Source organism: Triticum aestivum, chromosome 2A (assembly GCF_018294505.1).
Source record: "Triticum aestivum cultivar Chinese Spring chromosome 2A, IWGSC CS RefSeq v2.1, whole genome shotgun sequence".
Lineage (NCBI taxonomy): Eukaryota > Viridiplantae > Streptophyta > Magnoliopsida > Poales > Poaceae > Triticum > Triticum aestivum.
The window spans coordinates 51,067,627-51,080,706 of record NC_057797.1 but is presented as its reverse complement, the minus strand read 5'-3'; the positions used below and the strand labels follow the sequence as shown (position 1 = coordinate 51,080,706).

Below are 13,080 nucleotides of genomic sequence, written 5' to 3'. Positions count from 1 at the left end.
GATGGGTTCTAGGGGGCCGGCCCCCTTCTCCCTTCCCCCTATAAATAGAGGGGTGAGGGGAGGGCAGCTGGACCACCCTCCAAGGCGCAGCCCTCCCCTCCCCAACACCTCTCCTCCTCCGTTGTGTGCTTGGCGAAGCCCTGTCGGAGTACTGCCTCTCCACCATCACCACGCCGTCGTGCTGCCGGTGGAGCTGTCTTCCTCAACCTCTCCTTCCCCCTTGCTAGATCAAGAAGGAGGAGACGTCTCCCGTCCCGTACGTGTGTTGAACGCGGAGGTGCTGTCCGTTCAGCACTTGGTCATCGGTGATTCGAATCACGTCGAGTACGACTACATCATCACCTTGCAAGCTTCCGCACGCGATCTACAAGTGGTATGTAGATGCAAACTCTCTCCCTTGACTCGTTGCTTAGATGAACTCATAGATGGATCTTGGTGAAACCGTAGGAAAAATTTTAATTTTCTGCAACGTTCCCCAACACTACTAGCGAGAGTGAAGTCTCTCTGCAAAACATAGAATAGGCAAACGTGAGTACAAATGTACCCAGCAAGACTTACATCAGAACTAGCTACATATGTATCAGTATCAACAAAGGGGTGGTGGAGTTTAACTGCAGAAAGCTAGCTTTGACTTGGTGGCTATCCTGAACTACTACTACAAGTAACTCTTTTGAGGTGGCACACACGAGTCCACAAATTCACCATACCAATACACCACTACGGATCCGCTCCCGTCTCCCTGCGAGAACACCATCCATAGCACTCACACTTATCTTGCGCATTTTAGAGTATCTACTTTCACTTGTCTATGAACTATGCAAGGGGTCCAAGTTTCCATATCCGAGGAATCCGGCTATTCGAATAGGTAATGATAACCCTGCAGGGGTGTACTTCTTCACACACGCTCTCGCCACTTACCACCATGTACACATCGTGTATCTCGGCAACCTTCAAGCGGAAGCCTGGTGAGGGAGTCGGCCATGACCTAACTAACCACACAAGTATCTCGTCCAGGTTTATCGCCTATTCGGGTTCCATCCACAAGGAGATCCGGCCGGGGTGTCACTTACGGCCCCAAACGATGTGTACAGGGTTCCCAAGCCCACCATCCGGGTGCCACTTGGTACACTTGGCCACTGTGCCTAGTCTGTCCCAAGCCCACCTGTACCGGGTGCCACTTGGTAGACTACTAGCACTACCTACAAACACCAGAAACTAGTTGCAACTTCTGGACAGAGATCAGGTTGATTAATAAGTCGAGAGGGGCACTTAAGCATTCCAATGCGTGGTAGTAGCTATTCATGGATCACAAACACAGAACTCAGTTCCTAAGGACGGCTGCAATGAGACAACCCACCATGTACTCCTACATGACCTCTCACCGCTACCTTTACCAAATCATATTCACACACTTAGCTCTCAACAGTAGGACATGCTCACCACATTCCAATTCATCCCCGATGAATCAGGCCTGACTCAACTCTAAGCAGTAGCAGGCATGACAAACAAGCATGAATGAGTAGGCACATCAGGGCTCAAACAATTCCTACTCATGCTAGTGGGTTTCATCTATTTACTGTGGCAATGACAGGTCATGCAGAGGAAAAGGGGTTCAACTACCGCAGCATGTAACAGTTGAATCGTGGTTGTCCTAATGCAGTAAAAGAGAGCAGGAGCGAGAGAGTGGAATTGTATCGGAATGAACAAGAGGGTTTTTGCTTGCCTGGCACTTCTGAAGATAATATAGTTCTTCATTGGTGTCATCGATCACGTCGTCGGAAACATCGTCGACTGAGAGGGGACGGTTACCAGCAAACAGAAGGAAATACAATCAATGCAATACACAATATGATGCATGATCAAGACATGGCAAAATGATGGTGTTTGGGCTAATGCATCTAGCAACCAGATTAAATGAAGTTGGCTTGAACCAAAGGTTCAAATTCAAACTCCATGTAAGGCATTTCAAATGCCATTTATTGATTTGTCCAATTCAGCAACTATAAGTTGTTCTAACATGCATGAGAATGCCATAAACAGATTCTTTGGATTTTTTTTGATCATTTTTCATATATAATTTGTTTCATTTGGAATTATGGTTGAATTTCTATGATTTTTAGAAGTTTATACTATTTCCTGGAATTTTTTGGGTTATTTTAAATCCAGAAAATGACTTACTGCGTCAGCATGACGTCGGTGTGACGTCAGCAGGTCAACGGAGAGGGTCCAAGTCAAACCTGACTAGTGGGTCCCACTGGTCAGTGTCACGGTGCTAGTTAGGGTCACAGACATGTGGACCCAGTCAATGGCCACGTCAGCATGGTCAATGCTGACGCGTGGGGCCACTGTGATTAGTTAATACTAAACAGAACTAATCTAAGTTTAATTAGTCGGTGGGGCCCTGCTGTCAGTGTCACTAGGTGTCGACTAAGTGCGTCATTAGCCCTAACTAATCTGCCATGTCACCCTCGCCGGAGTTCCGCCGGCGGCGACCCAAACGCGATGGAGGCGCACTGGAGTGGCTCGGGTTTCGCCTACAGGCCACCATTTGACGCGCGGAAGGGCGCGTTTGAGAGAGGGGAGCGAGGCGCATCTGCGGGTGGCCGTGGTTCGAGTGGGGGTGGACGGAGTCAACAGCGGCGAGCTCTCTTGCGGCCGCCGGAGTTCGGGCGTACACCGAACCGGGGCTACGGAGCACGGCGTGAAGATCTGGTGGGTGTGCTCGGCTCCTGGGAGCGCTCTGAGTGCAGCGGTGGGTTCGGACGCGTGCTTGCATGGCCGTAGTCGCGGTGGCGACATGACCGGCGGCGAGGAGCTGTCGGCTCCGATGGCCAGGGTGGCTAGAAGGCACGGGCGAGCACGGGGAGAGAGGGGAAAGAGGCAGGGGCTCACGGCGAATCCAGTAGAGGCAACGGCGAGGCCGGGGAGGGACTGGAGCTCGCGAATCCCCGAAGAGTTCGCGGGCGGCCAGAGGTTGAAGACGATGTCGTGGACGATGCTGCGGGGCTTCCGGCGGGGCGCGGCTCGGTGGAGAGGAAGAGGAGGTCGAGGCGGAGCCTCTGAGCCGGTCAAAGAAGCAAGGGGGAGGCGGTGGCTTCAGCTACGGCGAACGGCAGCGTCGGCTGCGTTCGGTGAGGTGGGGATCAACGAGGGAGAGAACAGAGGGAGTGAGAAGGGTCGAGCGGTTCGGGACGATGCCGGGGCGTTCAACCACGCGTCCAGAGGCTCGGCGGCAAGCAGGAGGAGGCGTGGCGCCTCGCGCGCGCGTGCGCTGTCCCGCCTCTGCCTACTGGCAGAGGTTAGGGATGACTGGCACCAGGCCAGTGGGCTGGGCTGTCCACTGGGCCGGCCAGGTAAGCCCAGGTAAAACTCTCTCTCTCTCTTTACTAATTTGTTTTGCTTTTCTAATTTTGTTATTTTGTTTTGATTTAGTTTATAACCCAAATCATTTTAATAAATCCTGGAAATAATTGTGGCCATTAAATTAATTATTACAGAGGCCCTTAACTATTTTCAGAATTGCTGGAGCATTTAAAAATATTAATAGTATTTAAATGCCCCAATTCAAATACAATATGGGTTATTCAAAAATCCAGAATGGCCTAAAAAATATTGGCATCATTTTTGGCAGAGGTTTTCACCTTTATCAAAAATCATGAACATTTTCAAAGGGCATTTTAGGTTCATTGAATATATTGTTTATTTGAACCTAGTTGAATTCATTTAGTGCTAGGGTTTCAACATCCCCATTTCAAGTTTCTTTGGGAAATACACATGATGACATGATGAGCAAGCAAAGTCAAACAAGAGCTGATCTGAGGCTGTGACATTTTCTTTGATCTTCAAATACAAAAAGATGTTGGAGTCGAACACTGAATCCATCTCCCCCTTCCCTTACCCTTTTATAAATACTGACCCAGGAGAGAGAGAGAGAGGAGGAACGAGGGTGGATCCATGGAGCCAGAGGAGGAGAAGATCCGAAAATATATAATGAAACATCTGCACCCCGGCCCGCTTATCTGGTACGTCCAGTATATCTCGGGATATGTGTCAGCCGGTCCCGTATATCTCGAGAATCCGTCTTTCCAGTATACTTTACAATTGGATTCCGAAGAACAAATAAGTACTATATTCTGGGCTGATGCAAAGATGTGCATTGATTATGCACACTTTGGAGATGTTATCGCCTTTGGCACTACTTTTGGCACAAACAAAGAATATAGGCCTTTTGGTGTTTTCGTCGGATTCAATCATTTTAGAGAGACCGTTATTTTTGGTGCTGCTCTTTTGTTTGACGAAACACGTGGCTCTTTCAAATGGTTATTTGAGGCTTTTGTAGAGGCACACAACGGTAAGCAACCTAGATCTATATTTACCGATCAAGACACGGCAATGGGATTGGCTGTTGGGGATGTTTTCACCCAAGCATGGCATGGCTTGTGCACCTACCACATCATGCAAAATGTCGTCAAGCACTTGTGCAATAGCAAAGTTGAAGAATCAACAAAAGAGGAAGATGAAGAACCTCATATCCTCTTAGATTTCAGCGCTTGTATGTATAATATTGAGGACAAGGCAGCCTTTGAAGAGGCATTTGACATCATGAGAAATAAGGTGGATAAGAAGAAGGCCTCATGGCTAGATAGCATCTACAAGTTAAAAGAAAAGTGGACTGAATGTTACATGAGGGATGTTTTCACATTGGGAATGAGAAGCACAAATTAAGTGAGAGTTTTAATAGTGATTTGAAAAAACATCTCAAATCGGATTTTGACATCATTCGCTTCTTAAAACATTTTGAAAGGGTTGTGCAAGGAAAAAGAAACAAGGAGCTAGATGCAGAATTTGAAGCTACTAAAAAACTGCCTAGAATAGGGATGGAGACTCCTATGTTGTTGCAAACAAGCGAAGCTTACACACCGACCATATTTGAAGCATTCAAATCTGAATATAGAAGATCCATGGCTGCATGTAGTAGAGCATTGGATGGAGATAATACATATGCTGTTACAATTGTGAGGGCTAATGGTGATTTGAGTTCCGAACTAGAGCGCATAGTTGTCGGTGATCCTTTGGAGCAAACGGCTTCTTGTAGCTGTTTTCAGTTTAAAAGGACCGGAGTATTGTGTGCGCATGCTTTAAAAGTTTTTGACTTGATGAATATCAAGTTATTGCCAAACCATTATCTTTTAAAGAGATGGACCCGAGAAGCAAAATCTGGAACTATACAAGATACCAAAGGAAGGGATATAATTGAAGATCCAAAATTGGATGCTATGTTGCGGTACAAGTTTGTTTCTCACAAATTTCATGATTTTGCAAGTGAAGCCGCAAGCGATCCGGAATGTATCTTGTTGGTGGACAATGCATTGGACATCCTTGCCAAGCAAGTACGGGAAAAACTGAGGATATCTAGAAGTATTTTGAGTGAATCCTTTTATGTGCAGCCTAATGTTCAACAAGATGAGGGTTTGCTTAGTTCTGCATGCCTCAAGAAAAAAGAGGTTCAACCGAAAAGTTCAAAGAGACATAAACCTTGGATCGAGAAGACACGCAAGTACAAAAAGAAAGACCCAAAGGAATCTAGCGTATGTTGCTGAAAATTCTTGCAATTTAGTGTACTTATTTATTACTACATCATATATAAATTTGTTGGGTTTCTTTATGCAGCAGCAAGAGAAAGAGAATCAAGTTGGTGGAGAAACTCAAGCAACAACTGAAAATGCTAATAATGCCAGCAATGCATTCAGGAGCTACACAGACTTGCTAATGGTACTTTAAATGTTGTTGTATCTTCTCTAAACTACTATTCTATTCCAATGTTTCATTTTGATCCTCTTTCTTTGCAGGGTTCTAATGGAATTGATGATATGGATTTTGGAGATCTTCTTTAGGTTCCTATTTCATGACAAGAAGAAGATAGTCCATCTTCTTCTTTTGGCCTGAATATGTTCAGCTTGAAGAAATTTGTGAAAAACACTGCAAAATGGTGTTCTTTTGTGTAGAACCTGCAGCTCTAGTACTATATTTTGTTGGAGGTTATTATGATTATTTGTATCATGACTACTGTTTGTATTCTGGTTGATTTTGGTTGAATTTTGGTTGAAAACGGAGTATTTTTACAGGTTTCTATCCAGTCTGAATATGTTCTGTTCTATTCTGCTGTTTACATTCAGTTAACTGTCCATAGATGCACTTGTCGCTGCAGCTGGGCTGTTTGCTCCCGAATGGGCCTCCCTTGTCGCTTATGTGGGCTGGCCTGGCTGAACTGTGTTGTGTGAGGGAAGGAAACATGAAACAGAGCAGGGGAGGCAGGAGTTTCGGGTACAAGAGTAGGCGCGGGAGTTTCGGGTACAAGAGTAGGCGCGGGGACGGACCGGCCGCCGGGGGAAGCCAGAGCCGGGCCGCCGGGGAGCTCCTGCGCCGGGCACAGGCGCCCCTGTCATCTCGCCGGGAGGCAGGAGTTTCTGGTACAAAAGGAGGCGCCGGGACGGGCGGGCCGCCGGGGAAGCCAGAGCCGAGCCGCCGGGGAACTCCTGCGCCGGGCACAGGCGCCCCTGTCATCTCGCGGCGAGGGACCTTGTACGGATCTATCACAGGTAAATATTCGATTTAAGATATGCGCATCGGTATTTTGGACTTCAGGATGTATTTTGGCATTGGGCTTATATCAGGAGGGTGATTATTCACGGTTCTCTTTGGCATGCAGGCCAGATCAGGAACGGGGTTGGGGCAGCAGTATCTTGCAGGTTGCAAAATATAAGTCGTCAGTATGCAGGTAAGATGGCATGCAGTTTCAATCCTGTTTATCTATCTGTTCTTTATGGGATGGGTCCTGGGGACCCAAATGTATTGCTCATTATGTCTGATGTCTTTGTCAATACATGTAAGGTGGATGGGATATGGACAGATCTAGCTGATAAGTTGCTATCGTACATGAAGCAAGGTTGATAGTTAGCTTTTTTTTGGTGTATGGGATGCGCCATTGTGTATGTTTGGAAGATAACCGTAGTTTAGAAACCAACGATTTTTGTTTAGCCTTGTTGAGTTGTACATTTAACAAGGCATTTGTTTGTGCAGAACTGCAGCAAGCTCAATAAGCTGCCAATAATTGTTGAAGAGGACGAATCAGACAGGGGCGACGGGTATAACAGTCCACCATGAACTTCTGCAGGGATTTCATTGGCGACCAAGCGATTCATAATATTCACCTGGTGAGTATGTTGTTCTAGTCATTTTCAGACATGATAAATATGATGGAACGTTAGTAGTTCTAATTTTCTGCATCTCCATCTCCTACTATCTGTGAATTGCTTGGCAATGAATTCACAATCATGTCCAGGAGGACGACAGTTCTCTGGCGCCATATTACCTTCACGACATATTACATCTCAAGGGGAACAATACAAGGAGGCCACATCAGTTCATCGAGTCTATCGACGAATGATAAAGGATACAGTTTCAAGCGAATATGAGGGTGTAACAAACTGATGTATCTTGGGGGCATTCTTTGCCTGAGACTGTTTCTGTTGGAGCAAAGTGTTTGTACCATAATGATCTAGATTATCTATGTGGACCTATATATTATTGTCAGCACAACATGGAATGAATTTGAATGTCAAGTACAAACCACGGTATTCGGGCATGACCGATCTATAAGTTGCTCGGTATGGATGTAAAGTTATGAGCGACCGGTTGTGTAGTTTTTCATTGTTTTAAATATTCTATTTTCGCGAATACGCAAAGCTTGCGTATCATTCATTGATAGGTAGAAGAGAAATTACATAGACATACAAGAGGAAAAGAGAGAAACACCACACAAGGTGTGGGAAAGACACAAGAAGGGATACAACACAGCATAGACTCTCCTAGCTCGAACTCCAGCCTGCGGCAAAGAGACGAGATACAAAGGTATCTGGGCCGGGTCGCGACCAACGCCGGGCACCATCACCGCACGGCCACACCACCAGAACGAACCAAATCAACGTACCTCCCACCTAAGTGCCTAGAGGATCGGCAAGTGGGGTGTAGGATCTGGCCGAACTAGGAGGAGAAGCCACGAAAAGAGCGTCGTCGAGGCCGTACATAGCGCCCCGGATGCCCACGCCAAGAGGAGCAGCCCGGACCAGCAAAGCGTCCGAAGTCTTCAAATCCAACACCGAACACACCACGAGCAACAAGACAATGCCTTCATGAAGGACAGCCAACCAGGAGGCGCGAGCAGGAGGGATCACCGGATCCGCCACCAGGAGGAGCGTCGCCGGCCGCCAGGCCGCCGGGAAGGGCGCCGACGAGCCACCCGCATGCGGGCCGCCAGCAGCGGGCCCCGCAGGAGGAGAGGAGAGCCGCGCCACGGGGGGAAGGCCCCGCCGCCGCCGCCACGACGCGGGCTTCGCCTGATGGTGGCATCCGACGGCGGCGAGGGGTTTAGCTAGAGAAGGGGGGGGGGGCGCAGTTGGGGGCTGCCCCCGTGTCGCCTAGGGTAGGCGACGCGGGGGCCGAACGGGAGCCTATTTTAAATATTCGTTGATGTCGGGTTGCGAAAGTTATTTAGATGACATAGGCCAACAAATATGATTCTATAAATAAGTCAAGTCGGAGACATGAAAAGCATCAGGATGGAACATGTACCTGGCATATAAGAAGTGTCGGCTGGACCCACACGCCGCTTACCGTGAGTTTGGGCAACACTCAGATTGAATAATGCGTATGGCACATTTGTAGCAGTCTCTAATTGGACTTTGTACCCGGCACATGTTGGGTGCGCCTTGCAACCATGTGCCTGTGCAGTATAAGCACAGGTCATCCGGGTGCCATGTACGTGGTACAAGAAGCCCAAGCACGGAGGGGTCTCAACTTCGAAACTGTACGTGCCAAGCACATGATCTGCAAGTACATGTGGCAGGCACATGATGCATATGTGTTGATCCGGATGAAAGGCAGGTGGGTGGCGGTCGTGCAATATATCAGTATTTAACCAATCACATGTTTCATTTTTTTTTTTGCGAGACAATCACATGTTTCATGATTATGTAAGACGAATATCCGGGTGTATGCTGGATCCACAATCTCCATTCATGTTATGGAGCAAGCAGTAGCCCAAAAAAATCATGTAACCATGGGTCTTACAGCAAACCAGAGCGGTGCAGATCGCCATTAGTAAAACATGCAAACCAATACGTGATATAGTTAACGGGGATGCATAGATGCAAACATCGCATAGCCACATACCACACGTAAGGGTATACCAGTTCCGGATTCACGAGGTTCACAAAGGATTCACGAGGTTGACAAAGTAGCAAGCGACGCCCACATATGCGACCGCGCAATATAGCACAGAACAATTCATATTCTATGCCCCAACCATACACTAGACACGGCATATGTGTCTTAAGACAGGATGCACACCCGGACGGCCATGGACGCAATCCCTGCACGTTTGTGGAACGTGATAACCACAAGATTATTTTCCTTCATTTCGAGGTGTATGACATACTTCCAAAAGCCTCCTTGAATGACGAGCCTGACATCTTTTGATTTCTTGAACGATGCCGTTACACGGGCTCCTCCATCGTCATGCAGAAGAATGATCCCTGAATCGTCCAAGACGCCAGCATTGCTCTCAATAAGATCAACGGCTTTCTTCGGGACCCTCTTCTCAAATGCAAACATCAGCAACACGTTGTGAGCGACCATCAATAAGCCGATAATGGAATACGAAACAACAAACGTAGATGTCACGGAAACGGGTATATGTTCACTAACCATGTAGCCATCTTTAATGTCGACGCCGTTCATCTTGTGCACAAAGATGCAACATACATCTTTCTATGAACCAAAGGGCTTTAATGAAAAAAAATCCTATAAGAATCCTATCCTCTAGAATTTTTATGAAATTCTTCCAAATCAAAGGAGGCCAAACAAGAGAGATATATGAGGATGTTGGTGTCTCATCAAACATGTATTGTGTACGGACTTTGTGGAATAATGAAGTAGAAAACTATCAAATACAAAGGTTGTGTCCCAGCAGTAACTAGGATTTTTTTAGTGAAAGCAGTAACTAGATTTGATTTAGTTGAGTGACAAATAACACAGGTGAGGTCCTATCTGAGAATGTATATATTTATCCAAGAACGACACCTGGTACTTTTAATTATTTTTTGCTATTTTGCAAATTTATTTGGGTGCTAAACTATTTTGTATTTTTAAGCATGTATTTACTTATTTATCCCGTTGCAACGCACGGGCATATGTGCTAGTATAATATACTAATTTGCACTCTTCTAATGCTGCAAGACCGTTGAAGATGCTAGTCTTCGATAGGACTAGGTCTTCTCTCTATTCTGGCACTTCTACAGTCCAGCCCATATGTACTACCTTCCTTTGATAATGTTGCATACATAGAATAGATCTGATCTAAGTCTTGTTGAGTACTTTGGATGAGTACTCATGGTTTCTTTGCTTCCCTTTTTCCCCATACCCGAATGTTGTGACCAGACGACGGAGCTCCGGAGCCAGCTGACGATTACGGCTACTACTACTACCCCACTCGGGAGTACTACTACGAGGAGCCCTCCGACGACTAGGAGTAGTTTTGGAGGCACCCAGGCAGGAGGCCTGCGCCTTTCGATCTAGTGCTTTTGTTTTGCCCCGCCTTCTTAAAGGCCTATCTGTTTAACTTATGTCTGTACTCAGATATCTAATGCTTCTGTTGATGCTTGTTTGAATCAAGCTTATGTATTCGAGGCCTCAAGGCCCTGGCTTGTAATATAAAGCTTGTATGACTTTTATTTGTGTTTAGAGTTGTGTTGTGATATCTTCAAGTGAGTCATTGGGCTTGATCGTGTGCATTTGCATGTATTATTAGTGCATGATTGAACCGGGGCATCACAGTTGCCGTGACAACAAAACCTTAGTTTAACACGGATGAACCTCCATCGATTTTAGTTTGGCACTTCTCATCGGATCGCCGACCAGTTCTCGCTTATTGTGATGGTCGGTTTTCGGCTTTCTCCACTGAGATACGTAACCAGGCCAGCTAGAAGTACAATCATAGTGGTTCTCCCTTTACCCCCCCCCCCCTCCCCCCCTAGCCGAACAAAGCGGAACGTAGGAAGGCAAACACAGAAGCCGGGCAACCTAACCATTAACCAAAGACATAATTCGAAACTGATTTATATAATGCAATATCCGTGACGCCGAGCACATGTAATAAAATTAGTGCCAGAATCATGTTTGGGGTTGGATTGAAGTTCTAGCCCCGGGTTTATTAGCCGATCACATCTAAAAGGGAAACATATCATAATAGTTTACTTCGGCCGTAAAGCAGAAAGGAAGGTGCAACATAATTAACTGCAGTATGACCGGAAAAAATGGTCATTATTTCCTTTAAATTCATGACGTCTATCTATATGGTCCAAGCTGCCGAAGTAACTTTTACAGATACTTTAAGAAATAAATACATTAGAGGAAAGGTTTACACAGGGCCTTCATGAGTGGTTTGACGTCCCTACTGTGCCCTGCCGCACGTCTGCACCTCTACTTTGTACAAGGCTTCCGTGTGAGTGTAGCTGTCGACTATATGCTCGGCGGAAATGGTAATGTTCGGCGGACGAGTCCTTGGGGAGGGCTTTGAGAAGTCGATGTGGTGTATCATCTTAACGCTGTTCAGGCACTAGATGGTGTCTGTAGTTTTGTAGTTTCCCGAGGACATCTTCGGCCGTGGCCTGGTCGAACCGAGCTCTCGGCCCTTGAGGCTGGTCATAGTGGGAGTAATATAGGTAGTAACATAGATGCCACATAAGCAAAAATGATGATGTGGCAAGTAGTTAATGAGGAGAGAGGCAAATAAAGTAACATAATATGTTACCATCACATAGCGGTTTCCAATGCATAATGAGTCTACAAAGTAATAAATGAAGGCAACTATGTTACCACACCTATGACACTACCCACTATGAAGGTAGTAACATAGACTAGTAACATATGTATGTTACTAGTCTAAGTTACTCCCCACTATGACCAGCCTGAGTTGTTTTTCCCTAGAGCTGCCCATGGAATCTTGAGCGCAAAGTTGTGCACTCAAGGCACGTATTTCGCGGCTAGGTGGGTCTTGCTGTGGGGCTCGTATCCTTATTTAGGGGTGAGCACGGGAGTGCTCCAGGACCGAGGCCATAGCTCGGGCGCGTTTGCGTGCATCCACTGCCTTGCTTGTAGACTGGGCCTACGACGCTTCTTCGGCGGCTAAAGCCGATGTGTGTTTCTCTGTTCGGAGCGAGCGCTCGGTGTTATCATTAACGGTAATAACATCTTTCGCTCCTGGCATCTTAAAGAGGACGGCGTTAAAGAGGACGAACGATGTCTGGCTGAGGAGTGCGTGGTAACTTATGCGGAAGGGAACAATGTCGAAGATTAAGTCTTCGCTGCGGATGTTGTCGGGCGACTCGAAGACTACCTCCAACGTCATGGATCCCGAGAAACATGCCTTGGCGCCTGGAATTACACCTTTAAGGTGGTGTTGCTGGATTTGATCCTTGACATGTCGATCCCCATTTTCCTCACTGTATCTGAATAAATCAGGTTGAGGCTGCTGCCTCCGACCATGAGGACTCTAGTGAGGTGAAATCCATCCACGATGGGGTCGAGCACTGATACGTCCATTTTGTATCATGTTTACCTACTATTATTTATAATGTTTTTATGCATAATAATATTTTTTGGAGTAATTCTAATGCCTTTTCTCTCATAATATGTAAGGTACATAAAAAGAGGGAGAATTCCGGCAGCTGAAAATCTAGACCTGAAAAACTACGTCAGACTACCTATTTTGCACAACTCCAAATAAACTTAAACTTCACAAGGATTTTTTATGAAATAAACTAGTACAAATGCCCATGCGTTGCAACGGTCGAAAAAATTACAAAACCTACTTCATGTGCCACCTTGTGCCATTTATTTCTTATAACCAATTCTATAAATTTTGGTAGTAAGGTTGTTTGGAGCATGAAGTGTGGACGTGAAGAACCAGCCTAACTTGCTTCGTCTAGTGAAAGAGTAGTGGTGCATGAAATAGTATGTGAA

At 46.2% G+C, this 13,080-nt stretch overlaps 2 protein-coding genes across 2 annotated transcripts in view; both read left to right on the top strand.

Annotated features, from left to right (window-relative positions):
• LOC123191479 (uncharacterized) overlaps positions 1-6,038 on the top strand; it is a 13,583-nt gene extending 7,545 nt beyond the window's left edge. The window contains exons 2-4 of the mRNA XM_044604197.1: positions 5,448-5,588; positions 5,671-5,772; positions 5,850-6,038. Of these exons, the coding sequence (XP_044460132.1) occupies positions 5,448-5,588; positions 5,671-5,772; positions 5,850-5,894 (288 nt within the window). The 3' untranslated portion in view covers positions 5,895-6,038. The remainder of the gene's footprint in view (positions 1-5,447; positions 5,589-5,670; positions 5,773-5,849) is intronic.
• A 92-nt stretch (positions 6,039-6,130) lies between these two features.
• LOC123184656 (uncharacterized) lies at positions 6,131-7,737 on the top strand. Its single transcript, XM_044596740.1, has 4 exons — positions 6,131-6,599; positions 6,710-6,778; positions 7,081-7,214; positions 7,343-7,737. The coding sequence occupies exons 1-3, from the start codon at positions 6,191-6,193 to the stop codon at positions 7,098-7,100; spliced, it is 498 nt and encodes a 165-aa protein (XP_044452675.1). The 5' UTR covers positions 6,131-6,190; the 3' UTR covers positions 7,101-7,214; positions 7,343-7,737.
• The last annotated feature ends 5,343 nt before the right edge of the window (positions 7,738-13,080 follow it).